The sequence below is a fragment of the Staurois parvus genome, unplaced genomic scaffold (assembly GCF_062004578.1).
Source record: "Staurois parvus isolate SC_StPar_1 unplaced genomic scaffold, SC_StPar_1.0 ptg000357l, whole genome shotgun sequence".
NCBI classification, from domain to species: domain Eukaryota; kingdom Metazoa; phylum Chordata; class Amphibia; order Anura; family Ranidae; genus Staurois; species Staurois parvus.
In genome coordinates this window covers 1,686,107-1,701,463 of record NW_028318153.1, presented here as the reverse complement: position 1 = coordinate 1,701,463, position 15,357 = coordinate 1,686,107, and the positions used below count along the sequence as shown (strand labels likewise).

Here is a 15,357-nt window from a genome sequence, read left to right as displayed (position 1 = left end):
TTGCTGCTCACTTCTTGTGTCTTTGTGGACATCCCTCCTTACACCACCCATGCCATTCAAAAACACATTTCTCAATGGAATGTTCACATTAAAGTGTTCCTAAGCCCACAACAGTAAAATCAGTCTGTATATGCATTCTTGTTATACTCACTGTGGATCCTAAGGGATTAATCCTCTGCATTGTCTAAAAAGGCTGTTTGATCCTGTCTTCTCTGATCCTCACCTTCTTCTACTGTCCCCAATCCATCTGCTGATAGAACACATCCTTGGGGACAAGCTGCACATGCTCAGTTTGGTATGTATTACTAGAGAGTGTTTTTTTTTCTTGGGAAAGTGCATGTGATCAGCACAGAGCCAATCAGCACTATCCAGGCAGAGGGTCCTGGGTCCTGCAGCCTCATCGGACAACCAGGGAATTATGAAAACTCCTCCTACAAGCTTTATCAGCTGGACACTGATGGATGTCAGAAGACTGCTCTAATGGCTGACAAGAAAAGGTATATAACAGTTTATATTTACTAAAATAATTGCATTTCCATGTTATGTGTACTGTAGGAGACCGGATATAGTGAATGCAGGGTCCTGGGTTTAGTAACACTTTAAGCCTGTTGTAAAAGAGCTAAAGTTGTACTTGTACTTTTGTTCATTTTCACACAAAATTTGCTATTAATCTGCTGCTCCATATTCCTGTCACTCATTTTCCACCAACAGCGCAACACACACACATTTTATTTCTTCTACTACTCCATAAAGACTGAATCAACTGGTCTGCAACCCAGTCGAGTGTTAGAACAAATTGGAATGTGAATGGCTGTGTAACTTACCGCCATAGTGCATTGGGAATTTAATTGTCACACCTCATACAATGCAAGACCAGAGCCACAACTGGTCCTACATTGAAAATGAAGATGCAGAGTGCCTGCCAACATTCCATTGTTGGAGAACCATGTACTTTCAAGTATGGGTGACTTCTTTTTATTCCCCACTATGTCAAGCTGTGTGTCTGAGCCCAAAGTTCCCTCATGTGGGGTTGGGAACCTGCCGTAACTCTGACCAGACTGACTTATACAGAAATTTTTAACTTTGCTTCAAATTATAAACCAGATGATGGGGTAGCATGGGGCAGGTTACTCTATTTTTCTGGAAAGACTGGTCACAAGATTTGGAGAGTCTGGAGGGGGGGATTTTGCGCCTATTTATCCAAAATAGCATTTCAGGTCAAATATTTTAAATGAGAAGACCAGCTCACAGTTGGTATATCAATTTATTCTAAAGGTGTTCAGTAGCATTGAGGTCAGGTCTCTGTGCAGGCCATCTGGATTCCTCCACACCAAACTCATCCATGTCTTAGTGGAGCTGGCTTTGTACACAGGAGCACAGTCATGCTGGAACAGAAAAGAGTCTTCTCCAAAATGTTTCCACAAGGTTGGAAGCACACAATTGTCTAAAATGCCTTTGTATGTTATAGCGTTAACAGAACCTTCTCTGGAAACACTCAATCATTTGGATGGGTTGTCATCACACTCTATGTCATAGAGTTTAGATCTGAACACAAAATAAAGGTCAACCTGATCCCAAAGCAACTCACTGAGTTAAGATGATAAGTAAAGAAGCAGAAAATGTCAATCTAACAAGTAGAGTTATATTTACCTCTTTCATATTTTTGCATTTATTGAAAAACTTTTTTTTTATTGCCTAATTTCATCCTTGGCCAAAATGATTTAAGATCCTGCGCACATGTGCAGACAGACCATGGGTCCCTGCTAGTTTTCTGGCAGAGATCCTGTGGCATGTGTGGGCATGTGCAACATCTCACAAATTGTCTCCTTTTATACGTGATGTAGCCATACCAGCAGCCGTGTGCAAGATGCCATGCATTTGCACACACGCCACAGGGTCTCTGCCATGGAACTGGATGAGACCTGAAGTATGTCTGTGCATGCTCATGGAATCTAGTGCATGTAAGCAAAGGCCACTGGCATCTATGCCAGATCCAATAGACAGAGTATCTGCGTATGTGCTGGATCTCAATAAAGATGGCAGTGCTGAAGAAAAAGGTCCAAGGGAGATTTTTTTCTTCAAGAAAGACAAGACTGGACTCTGTTGTCTAGTATGTTATTTTTTTAATATAAGGACAAGTGTTAAAGTGTTTCTAAACCCACAACTGTAAAATCAGCCTGTATATGCAGTAAAGCATGCTAGTTATACCTACCATGTAACCTAAGGGGTTAATCCTGATCCTGTCTTCTCTGATCATCCCCTTCTTCTTCTGTCCCCAATCCATCATAGTAAAGAGCTCTAGGAGTCAGTCTGCACATGCTCAGTTTAGTGTGTTCTGCTACACAGTTTTTTTTTCTTTGGGAGGGTGCATGTGATCAGCGCAGGGCCAATCAGTACTGTCCAGACAGAGGGTCAGGGATTATACAGCCTCATTGGACAGTAAGAGCAGAATGAAAAACCATCCTACAAGATTAACCAGTGTTCTGCTGGACACTGATAGAAGTCACAAGACTGCTATATACTGCTGATGGTAAAAGGTATTTAGCAGTTTATATTTACTAAAATAATTACATTTCCATTTTCTGTGTACCGTAGAATACTGGATATAGTGAATGCAGGGTTCTGGGTTTAGTAACACTTTATCGATGATTTTTAAAATTTTTTTTTGTTTTTTTTTTGGGGGGGGGGGGTGGAGTTATGGCAGAGTGTAGTTCTTCTTTAATCACCAACTGCAAGGCAAAACACCTTTATTTTAATCTTCCTTCATATGATTCGTTATTCAACAAGAACCAGGTTTATGTTTACTAAGTGGACATTCTCTACTCCTTAACTCAGGGGTGTCCAAACTTTTTTCAAAGAGGGCCAGACTGGATGAAGTGAACATGGTGGAGGGCCGAACATTTTTCCAAACATTCTTTGAACCATTACAATTAAATGCAAATAAATTATTTTATGCCAAGTTACCGTATTTTTCGCCGTATAAGACGCACCTGACCATAAGACGCACCTAGGTTTTAGAGGCAGAAAACAGGAAAAAAAAATTCTGAACTAATGGACTGCAGACACAGTACAGGAGATGACCAGAGACTGCGGACAGCACAGGGATGACCAGAGACTGCGGACAGTACAGGGATGACCAGAGACAGCGGACAGCACAGGGATGACCAGAGACTGCGGACAGCACAGGGATGACCAGAGACTGCGGACAGCACAGGGATGACCAGAGACTGCGGACAGCACAGGGATGACCAGAGACTGCGGACAGCACAGGGATGACCAGAGACTGCGGACAGCACAGGGATGACCAGAGACTGCGGACAGCACAGGGATGACCAGAGACTGCGGACAGCACAGGGATGACCAGAGACTGCGGACAGTACAGATGACTGCTGACCTTTGGGGAGGTGGGGAGCGGGTACCTGAATTTGACAGGTACCCGCTCTTACTTCCGCAGTTGTTCTTTGATCTTACCTGTTCCTCGATCCAGCCGCGCGCTGTCTTCCCGGCTTCTGTAATGGCGCTCGGCATGACAGCCGGGTGCCCAGTGCACATGAGCGAGAAGCACTTGCGCTTTGTGATTGGTCCGGCGGCTTCTGGGATCTGTCATGTGTCCCAGGTACCGCCTTACCATTCACAAAAAGCACCGCTTCTTGCGCATGCGCACTTGGCACCCGGCTGTCATGCCCAGCGCCCACACTACAGAAGCCAGGAAGACAGCGCGCCGCTGGATAGAGAAACAGGTAAGGTCCCGCTGCAGAGCTGAGCGGCCGGCCCGGTATTCTGACACGGCCGCGGTGGAAATACCGGACCGGCCGCTCCATATTCGCTCCATAGGACACACTGACACACTGACATGGAGGGCCGTATTAAACCGACCCTCGGGCCGTAAATGGCCCGCGGGCCGGACTTTGGACATGCCTGCCTTAACTGAATCTACAACCCAAATTCCAACAGATATTAGACCACAAACCTGCAACTGGTAGAGGAGAAAAGCTGTACACACAGTCTAAAAACAGGCTCTGACGAGTGCAATACATATCTCTGGATATAGAGATAACTTTCAGCCATCTCCAAAGGGGGGTTTTATATTTTGTCTGCTTTTAAATACTCTCAGGTAGAATGCAGTGCAGAGGTGACATCAATACTATACAATAAACAAGCATACAACAAGGCAGAGTGTCACCTCTATGGCAGTGCTGGAAATGTAAAGGAAATGCATATGTTTAAATGAACTTTGCATTAACTGCACATTGATTGTGTGATTAACTGTGATTCATAACAGGCAATTAGGATTCAAAGACATAATAAATCTTGATTATGTACATCATTCATAGCCAAGCATGAAGAGTGCACCGGGCACCATATTTCATCCGATTACCGGCACTGCCACACTCGCAGCAGGGCGAGGAAAACTTTCAGGACAAAAAAATGATTGAAAAGTCAGAACTATTTAAAAAAAAAAATCTATCTATCTATCTATCTATCTATCTATCTATCTATCTATCTATCTATCTATCCATCTATCTTTCATATATGTTTATATATTGTATTTATCTATTGATCTATCTTTATATGATTATCTATCTATCTATAAATATATCTATACCTATTTATCTATATTTCTCTCTCAGTACAGGTTTCTTTTGGTTTCTGTGTTGAGAACATTTTACATCTTTCTATATGCTATAGAGTTTTATTAATCACATGATATATTTATTAAACCTGGGCATATCAACTTCATACTGATCATATCTATTTATCCATCTATCACTCACTATCTATCTATCTATCTATCTATCTATCTATCTATCTATCTATCTATCTATCTATTTATCCATCTATCACTCACTATCTATCTATCTATCTATCTATCTATCTATCTATCTATCTAATCATGTAACTACTTCTCTATATCTTTTTATCTATCCACCTAAATGAGTTACATAGTTACAGCTGCAGATCGGCTATACACATTGCATTTAGGGACTGTTGTACATACAGGTTTCAGTTGGCATCTGTGTCAAGAACGTTGAAGTTAAGAGTTTAATCTTTCTACAGTTTTACTGTACAAATTTCCACAATTTATAGTAAACTTGGGCATTTCAAATTCAAAATGATATGATGTGACCATATGATGAAAATAATGCATAACTGGAGGTTAATTTTAGGGAAAACTGTCAAAAAGCTGATTTAAGCATCTGAAGTTATATGCCAATCCTGACCCTTTCTGTACATGCTGGACTTGGCTCCACCCACTCCTACCTTCAAAGCCTCCCCATTGGTTCTTTGATGCAGTGGGCATCCATGGTAACCAGGTAGAAGTTGAGGCGGTGGAAGGTGGTAACAAGAAAAGATCTGCATATAACTTCAGCTGCCTGTATCTCTGGATCTGATTTTTCACTGGCAGTCCCAGCTTTGTTCAGTTTGAATTTTCTAGATTTTTGACAGGTTTACTAAATAGAAAATGCAAAGTTAAGAACAGTGGAGGACTCAGAGGGCAGCGCTGCAGCCCAGAGAGGAAGAGTACTGCCCTGAATTTTTTTAAAAAAGAGAGGAAATTAAACTAGAGATGTTCTTTAACATTTGAGTGTTCCCCTCTGACTTTGTTACATAAAAAAGATATCTCTATGACAGTGGTGGGCATCTGTGGCCCTTCAGCTGATGGTGAACTACAAGTCCCATCATGCCTCTGCCTTTAGGAGTCATGCTTGTAACTGTCAGTTTTGCAATGCCTCATGGGACTTGTAGTTCTACAACAGCTGGAGGGCCACAGTTGCCCAATCCCTGCTCTATGAAAACCTTACCTGTGAAATAGGTGTTTGCAGGCAGGGTGGATGCTGAGAATTTGTAGTAGCCATGGCCCGGAAAGTGTGTCCCCTTGACATAGTCCATGTTAACTTCTATGGTCAGTGATGGCTCTATTCTCTCCAGCTGGTAGAATGGTGATGGTCCATTGAGCTTTACAGGTGCAGACCAAGCAATCCTCATGGAAGTGCTATTGATCCCCTCTACCAGTGGTGGGTGTATGTTTTCTGGTGCTGAAAGAAATCAAAGTTAATTGTAATTAAAACCTGTAACATTTTACAGGACAGAGATTGGAATTTTGTATACAAGGGGTATAAGACAAACATATATATTACAGACACTATTACATATTACCCATTATCACATGAACTTTAAAGCTGAAAGGCGGTATTAAACCCTAAAAGCAAACATTTATTATATGGCACCTTACTAATGCTTAGATGTGATGGCTGTTCTTTTCTTCAAAAGAACAAGCTCTCCAGCAGAATGTATCAGTTACAGGGATGAGACAAACCATTCAACATTGACAGGGCTGTTTACAATTATCATTTTCTTTAAATGTAAAACCTATATCCCAAAAGGAAAAATACAGTTTGCTGCTTATAAAGTGTTAGCTGAAGTTTGGCTTCAATGTGTTAGTGTAATTAAATCTGATAGTACATCTAACACTCCCCTCCTCCCAGGCTGACAATGCTGCTCTTCAAAGGTGCCCCTGTGCTCCTTCATCCAGAGCGGTGGCACTCTTGTCCATTAGTTTTTAATTTTTTCAAAAGGATATTACAACAGCTCAAAAATATGCTCAATTGTAAACGATCATAAAGCCAATGTTTTACAAATAACCTTAGGCAAATATATTGTAAAGGACAGAGTGGTGGCACTCTAAAACAGGAGGTGTGTTACTGGCTATATCACTGGGTGAAAAAAATCCTAAAAAAAGAAAACTAATACAGCCACCAAATCTGATTATTGGTAAATATATTACCGCTTGTATTTCAGGTACACATCTTGGACAACAAAAGTCAGATACCTAATCACTAAGTAATTTAACATTAAGGCTGTTTTCTGTTTTTCTCTCTCACTGAAAGTTGCTTGGCAAAGTGAACCACATAAATGTAAGTTATTTTGATTAACCAATCATGTGCAGGGTAATAAAAAAAAAAGCCCAGGATTTTAACTAGCACGTGATTGAGTATTCAGAGTGAACACAGCTTCACTTTATCTTCTGACATTCACTTTTCTCAATGAACATCCCCTACTCCTTTAATAAACCAGCCGTGCTGATTTACTAAAGGAGTAGGGACAGTTAACTTAGTAAAATAAAAGTTAATTTTACAAAGTGAATGTTCACTTATATTAATGAATAAGGCCCCTTTCACACAGGGCGGACCCGTTTAGCGTATCTTCTTGCTCAGCGGGGGATCTCTCCGCTGATCCCCGCAGAGCAAGCGGATGACAAAGTGGACACAGAGCAGCTCGCTGTCCTCAATGGACAGTCTGATGGAAACGGACCACCTGTCCATTTCCACCTGACCCAATCTGATGGACGGAAGAAGAATTGGATCCCTATCTGTCTCTTTTTTGGGGGGTCGGATCGGATTGGATATTGATGGGTGTAAACAGACACATGTCCATTTGCACCCGCCACACCATAGAGGAAAATGGAGGTTCCAATTGGGCCTGCCTGAAAAACAGGCAGGTGGACCCGATCGGAACATCCATGTGAAAGGGGCCTTAGAAGTTTTATTCACTTTAATCATCCAAGTAAAAATCCATTGTGCATGATTAGGTATTCAAAGCTTTGACCTCACTTAAACTGAATGATTCTGTAATCCTTTAGTAAATCAACCCCCAAGAGTGTAGCCTAAAAATAGTAAGCCCGATTCTACTCCTTAAATGCCCATGTATACTAGAGCATCAAGGTAATGGGTGTGTTATTATGCGCATTACTGCAACACGTGGTAATGCATATAACATGCGTTTCTGCTTTGTGGTGCCATGCAGAAATTGCAAGCACACTAAGGCAACACAGTCCATATTATAGGAAATTGTCTGATTTTTGGCATGTTAGGGCGGCTGGCAGCCCAAATTATTTCAATGTACCGCCTTAACGCAATGCATGTTAAGGCAGAACATAAAGCAGGTTAATGCATCACAAGCATGTAATTGGGTTCTCAATGTTTTATGCAGCTCTACTAAAGACTGGTTTTTATTTCCACACTGGGGAAGGCAGCTGCTTTTTGCTTCAATATTGGCGTCCGGCTCACTTTGTTTAGGGTGCAGTACCTTCTCCAGACTCCAGTGGCCGATGTGCAAAGAAGCTGAATATAAACTACAGCCATGTCCAATGTTACAGTTACCTACTGGTGGGGCATTGCAGGTGTGTGGTGAGAATGAGGTGTGACCCATACCAACAAATAAGAGATATAAACGTTACTACTATATAAAATAATAAGAAAGCATTTTATTTACAGTAAATAGTAAAAAGAAAGCTAATGGGGACTTGAAAAGCCCTTATAAGCCATAATATTCTTTCTAAATTTTCCGCTTTTGACCACTTTAAGACCAAGTGTTTTCTAATATTTTTGTTTACATGTATAAATCCGTATTTTTTTTGTTAGAAAATTTCTTAGAACCCCCAAAATTTATTTATTTTTTTATAGCAGCGGCCTAGAGAATAAGTTTGTGTGCGGTGCTTTTTTTTTATGTCACATGGCATTTGCGCAGTGGTTTTTCAAATGCAATTTTAAAAAAAATACACTATTTTTATTTTAATGTACAAGAATGTATATAATATATATCCAAATGTTTGGTAAGATTTAAAAGATGATGCTACGTAGAGTAAATAGACACCAAACATGTCACACTTTAAAATTGTGCACGCCCAACAAACAAAGTAAATTTTACTATCCATAGCTGATGCTTTAACAGCCTTTACAGGTTATCACTTTAGATTTATACATGAGGTCTGGTGCTAGAATTACTCCCATGAGCTGACATGCGCTGTGATACCTCATATGTGTGGGGCGATCACTGATAGCAGGCGTGCGGGACTGACGTGTGCGTTCGCCTTTGCGTGTGGTAGGGGTGCTTTAAAAATGTCTTTTGTTTATTTATTTATTTATTTTAGTTTTACATTGTCACTTTAATATCTTTTTTTTTATTATCACGTTTATGGTTATCACAAGGAAAATAAATATCCCCTGTGATAGCAATAGGCATGATAGGTACTCTTTATGGAGAGATCTGGGGTCTATTAGATCCCAGATGCCTCCTCTACCCTTAAAATCATCTGATCACACCAAGATTGGTGTGATCCGATGCTTTTCCTGTTTAAAAATGTTGCTGTTTACATTGGGGGAAACTGGAAGTGATGAATGCCCATCGCTTCCAGTTTCCTATACCATAGAGGTGATCAGAGCCATTCTGGTCTCTGATTACCTCTATAGTCAGCAAACAGAAGCGCTGTCTGTTCACTCTGGTCTCCTGGTGGGATGGGAGAGCCTAAGAAAGCCACAAAAAGTGGTGGGAGGGGGGACGTCCCCTTCCTCTGCTTGTAAACGTAAACCAGTGGCTAATAGGCTTCTAGGCTTACTTTTATAAGAAAACTAACCATCAGCTCTAAAAACCGATACCAGGATGATGCCTATGGCTGCAGTACATCGTTGGTTGTCAAGTGGTTAAAATGACAATAGTAAATCCTGCCATGATGGTCCTTGCTCAGGTACTTCCTGTTATGGAGTGACAACTTTGTCCTAATTGAGCTGTCACACGATCCTTAGGGGGAGATTACAAGTGGTTGTGCTGACACTCATTACACAGTTATGGTCCACTGTTGTCACTATTAGGCCTCATGCACACTGGATGTTTTTTCAGCTGCTCCTATTTTTCCTGTCTCTAAATGCTCCTGCATGCTAGCCTGTGTCCATGCACATATAGGTGTTTAGAGGAGTTTAAAGGCAGGGACATTTTGAGGCAGTGCATCCAGAAGCCACAGTGTTTCGGCATTTTGGCAGAAAAAAGCTTGAAATGTGCCTAAACATGTGTTAACGCTAGGCGTGTTTAGTGCTTGAACGTTAATGAAAACATTGGCCAGAATAAATTAATATTCTGACCAATTAAATGAATTGAGACCCTTGAAACACTTGATGCAGATAAACACAGCAACAAGTGCCTAAAAGGGTTACACATGTTTCCAAGCATCAAATGCTTTTTCTGCCAAACTGTCACTGCCAGGAGGAAAGGCATCTATGAGAGTTAGAAAAACGTCCAGTGTGCATGAAACCTTGGAAAGCCGGCTCAGATTAACTGCTTCCCCGCCACCCTATCGTAGAAATACCGTTACAGGGCAGCAGGGCTGCGCAAAATCACGTATATATACGTGATTTAAATTTTTGGGTAGGGGGCGCCCTACCAGCATCGCCATTGGCGGCTAGGCATGTCAATCACCAGGTCCCGGATGGAGATTCCCCGCCAGCACCCAGCGAGTAAAACTGACAGGGGAGAGATCTGTGTGTAAACAGCACAGGTCTCTCTCCTGCCAGCAAGCACATGCTGCTGTGTATTTCTCTGTACAGCACAGCAGAGAAATATACAGCAGCATGTTTCCCTAGTAAAACACACAAACGCAGTTCTTCAAATGTCAAGATTTTACCTGAGAACATCCTTATAAGTGAGTTCAGGCCCCCCCCCCCCCACCTCACACCATCTGACCAATATTCTTCGGCCAATTTACATATCGCGTGTAACCACGCCAAACTCCCAGCCATGTCCCCATCAGTCAAGGCTTCCTTTCCCTATAAGGTCAAGGAGCCCTGATTTTGGCCTAAATTTATGAAGAAATTAGATTTTTTTAAATTTTTTTTACTGGATATGTTTTATAACAAAAAAGTCAAAAATATTGTTTTTTCTTTCAAAATTGTCATTTTTTTTTCGTTTGTAGCGCAAAAAAATAAAAACCACACAGGTGATAAAATACCACCTAAAGAAAGCTCTACTTGTGGGAAAAAAGGACATACATTTAATTTGGGTGCAGCGTTGCATGACCGCACAATTGTCAGTTAAAGTAATGCAGAGCCATATCGCAAAAATGGTCTGGTCAGAAGGGGGGGGTAATCCTCTGGAGGGCAACTGGTTAATGGCGTGCAGCTGATGCAGTAGCAAATGCAGGTAGACAGGAAGTGGCCGAAAGAGGCTGCAGTAGATCAGCAGCATCGAGGTGCAAAAAAGAGTGAAAACCATATTTTATGTGAAAAACACTTGGTGATTGGTCATGATACATAGGGTTTCAGCAAACTAAATATTCTAGTTGGACTTCACATCTATTTCAGTATTAATGATAAACGTAACATTGGGTAATATTTGTTTATGTACTGCCAGGCAATGGTTACATCACCATTATAGAGGAAGCACACATGGTGAATTACACATTTCTGTTTCTACAGGAAATTGAATTTATAGTGTAGTGCGGGAGATGCATGTATTTTCTTCTTAGAGTCCAGATGGAGTATTTTTCAAGTTATTCAAGACATTGTAACACTGAAGTGCACTGAGACTTATTGAAAAATAAATCTCTTTTCTTATGTGACAGAAGGAGTGCTTTAATTGATTAGCAATTCACTCCAGCCCTGTATTACACAGCCTCCAGATACAGAGAGTAAAGAATACCCATGTGATTGATATGGAAAAGATAAAAAAAGGATCTATCAGAGTTGGCTTGATAGATATACATGGGGCGGACTGACCATTTGGAAACTCAGGCACTGCCCGAGGGCCCGGGGTCAGTAGGGGGCCCCATGAGATGCCCCTGGTACCTTTTTCATAGACTTTTTTGAGTTTGGGCAAGGACACAGGGGCCCCATGATCCCCTATTGCCCGGGGGCCCCATGAGTTGTCAGTCCGCCCCTGATATGTATATATACTCTGTATACACACACACATACACCAAAGCAATCTAGAGCCTGTGAAAACAGTTACATGGTTACTTAGCATCTTTTTAATCAAAATCAATGTGTGAAGTACGTAAACCCAGAACAACAAATCACAAATGACCCTTTACTGGTCTAATTGATATAGACACTTGCAAACTAAGGTTTCATGCACACTAGCGTTTTTTTTTCAGCTCCTAAAAGTTGTTATTAGCATTTTTTTCTGCTCCTAGAAGCTAAATAGTGTTATCCTATGTATTCATGCACACTATTTAGGCTATTCGTGTTTTCTGATGCTTCAGCATCTAGGAGCAGAAAAAATTGCTTTGTAGTTTTTTGGAGCATTTTTCCAGTAGAAAAAAAGGCTAAACGCTCCTAAACGCTGCTAAACACTGCTAAAACACTCCTAACAACTTTTTTCTAGCTTTTTTTCACATGTGCTGTAAAAATGCTAATAAAACACTAATGTTCCAAAAAGCTCCTAACTGCTCCTAAATGCTACTAAATCGCTACTAAAAAATTCCAGCATTTTTTATCCAGCACTTTTTTCAGCGTTTTTTTCAGCTTAAAAAAAACGCTAGTGTGCATGAAGCCTTAAATTTGATTTTTTTTGCCATAGGTTAGCTGTTAAATTTCTTGTTCCCGGTGTACAGTCCAATTACAGTTCAAAAAGGTACAGTATTTACATACTATGGAAGTGGCAAACAGACTTTGTAAACAAACCATCACTGATCTCTGTAGCTATAGGCATTGTCGATAAATTAATCTTCAAAATTCACAACAGAAGTACTATTATCACAGTTATTCTCCCTTTGTTTTCTCCAGCAGGGATCTCGCAACCTTCCAGCCTTCTAATGCAAACAAACAACAGGTGCTGTAGACTGTTCCATGTACACAGGACACTTCTGAATGATGGAAACTGACTGCTGAAAAACGTAGGTTAAAAAACGTCTGTTTAGCCGCATTTGCAATGCACGTTTATGAGCTTTTTCAAAGATAACCTCAGGAGACCTTCCAAAATGCCCAGAATGCACTGAAAAACATTAACAAATTAACTATTTCAGACATTTTGAGAGAAATAGAGAGAGCAGAAGCAGAGAGAGCAGTACGTGTTGAGATTAGATGTCTTTTTTTTTGTGGTGTTTTGATGTGTTCCAGCTCATTTCTGTGCAGAAATTATTGCAGCAATGTCTAACATATTTTCTTTCATGCGAAACCTCCAAGTATGGTGTACCAGATCCATTTGAGTACCAGGAAAACACTTTGCATGCATTTTTTCATGATGAAAAAAGGCTCTGGACAGCATCTGGAAATGGAAGAGTTGAGAAAATGTTCCAAATGCAAACGCTTATGAACACGGTTAGCCGCGTTTACAAATCTTTGGCAGTTTAAAGGCTGAAAAAATCTACTCCTGTATGCAAGTTTGGTGCGTTTAAAAAAATGACTGTAAACTAAACTGCCTGTAAACGACTGTAAATGAAGATGTGTACATGGACACATAGGAAAACATTAGGGAGAGATCAAGGGCTGCTGAGAAAAATGCAGAAAAGCTCCTAAACGTGAGTTTATCAGCTGCAGTGTACATGAGCCCTTATGAAGGCCATAGATGGGTCAAAAAATGGCCGTTTTTTTTAAAACCCAAAAATCGGTCGTTCAATAGGTCGACGTTACCACCAACGGTAAAAAAAACAGCCGATTTTCGTCCCGTCTACGGCCAGCATTTAATTACTTCTGTCCCTGCAGAGAGCTCTGCTATTATATTTGACCTGAAAAAGTTTAGCGGTTGCAACATTGTATCTATTTGTATCCATTTCGGATACAGATGTTTTTATCCAGATACAAATAGATACATTGTTGCAACCGCAATACTTTTTCATGTCAAATATAATAGCGAACTGGAATTCTTCTTCTTCTTCTTCTTCTTTCAGGTCACGGCTCGTGTGCAAATTTTTTATCGGAAAAAAGATCAGCCGATTTGCCCATAATTGCTGCGAAAATCGGCCGATTTTTTTCCAACTTTACCAATAAAAAAAATGTGCCAAAATCCAGAAAAACGGCCAACCAATTAACCCATTAATGGTGCAAAAATCAGCTGATTTTCGACCCATCTATGGCCTGCAAGAATAAGGCTTTGTTCAGATGGGCACATCTGTTCTGCGTGCAGGCCGAGTATGTTATTGCACCTGCATCTGAGGTGGATGCAGATGTAACTGCTGTGCAGACACAGCTGGACACAGCCGCATGTTACAATTTGAACATGGATTTGAACACACACTGCCTGACAAATATTGACATGCATCTAGGTCTGTGCAGCCTCTGTGTCTGTATCTACATGAAGCTCAGACTGGATGCAGGTGCAATAACAATCACTGCCTGAATGCTTAACAGATGTCAACGTCCCTCTGAATGATGCCTAAGGCCTCATGCACACTAGACCTTTTTTTTTTTTGCTGCTCTTAGGGGCATCTGGCTTTTTTTTATGCCGCTAAATGCCCCTGCATGTTAGCCTATGTTTCCATGCACATATTGTGTTCAGATGAGTTTAGAGGTGAGGGAGTTTAGAAGGAAAAAAAAAAAACACTTCCAGTGCATCCAGGAGCAGTGGTGTTTTGGCAGAAAAAACGCTTGACACCTGTAAACACATCTAATTGCTTGTTAATGCTAGGCACGTTTAGCACTTGAGCATTAATTCCTTTCAATGGCCGGAATAAGGTATTATTCTGACCAATTAAATAAATTAAAGACCAACACTTTTACAAGCACCAAGCATTTTGTCTGCCAAAACTCTGCTGCCAGGAGGAGAGGCTTCTAGGAGAGTTTGCAAAACATCCTGTGTGAATGAGGCATAAGAATGAAATTGACTTCAGAGTCTTTAGTATAATCTTTGAGGATGAATTACTTTACAGTACAAGCAGCTAAAGAAGTTAGGTATGGCTGGTTTAAAAGCTACTTTACTGCTTGTTAAGATGGTGTTAAAATGTGCTTTATTGTTTTTCATTTGTGTGAAAACCGGAAGCATTTGTAACATTTGTAATCACGTATATATACATGATTTCGATTTTCAGGTGGAGGGCGCGCAAGCTCCCTACCTGTGCCGCTATTGATTCTTTGGCATGTCAATCACCGGGTCACGGCCGCCGATTCTCACCCAGGACTCGGTGATCGACGGGGAGAGGTCTGTATGTAAACAACACAGATCTCTCCCCTGTCAGCACCATAGCACTGCATAAGAAAGGGCTCAAATGTTGACAAAGTGACCGCACTGACCAATCAGAACTGTTCTGATCCATTCCATAGTCCCAAGGGAAAGAAGAGAAAAAACAGTGGGGTATTCAAGCACAAGAACCGGTGTGGCAGGCTACATAAGCTATAAAAATGTCTGGACCACAGAGGTGACTGCAGTGAGATTGGGATGGGCAAGGTGTAGGGTGTTAGTTCACCTTTTAATTTTTTTCTGAAAAGGTGAACTCTTTAAGGTAATTTCCAGCACAAAAATTAGGATTTTAACGTGTTCCCAAAATAAAACATGCTGTCAAAATCTGCCAATTTTGTTGCGGAGTTGCCGATGGAAACTCCTTTTCCATTTAATTACCTTTTGTCTGCATTAGTTGGGAAGAAAGGCCACCTT

The 15,357-nt window shown here is 40.9% G+C and overlaps 1 protein-coding gene across 1 annotated transcript in view; it reads right to left on the bottom strand.

Moving 5' to 3' along the window:
* The window catches only part of USH2A (usherin), a 1,035,348-nt gene that overhangs the window by 716,727 nt on the left and 303,264 nt on the right, over nt 1–15,357 (bottom strand). Inside the window, exon 20 of the mRNA XM_089684798.1 lies at nt 5,805–6,038. Coding sequence (XP_089540924.1) covers nt 5,805–6,038 — 234 coding nt within the window. The remainder of the gene's footprint in view (nt 1–5,804; nt 6,039–15,357) is intronic.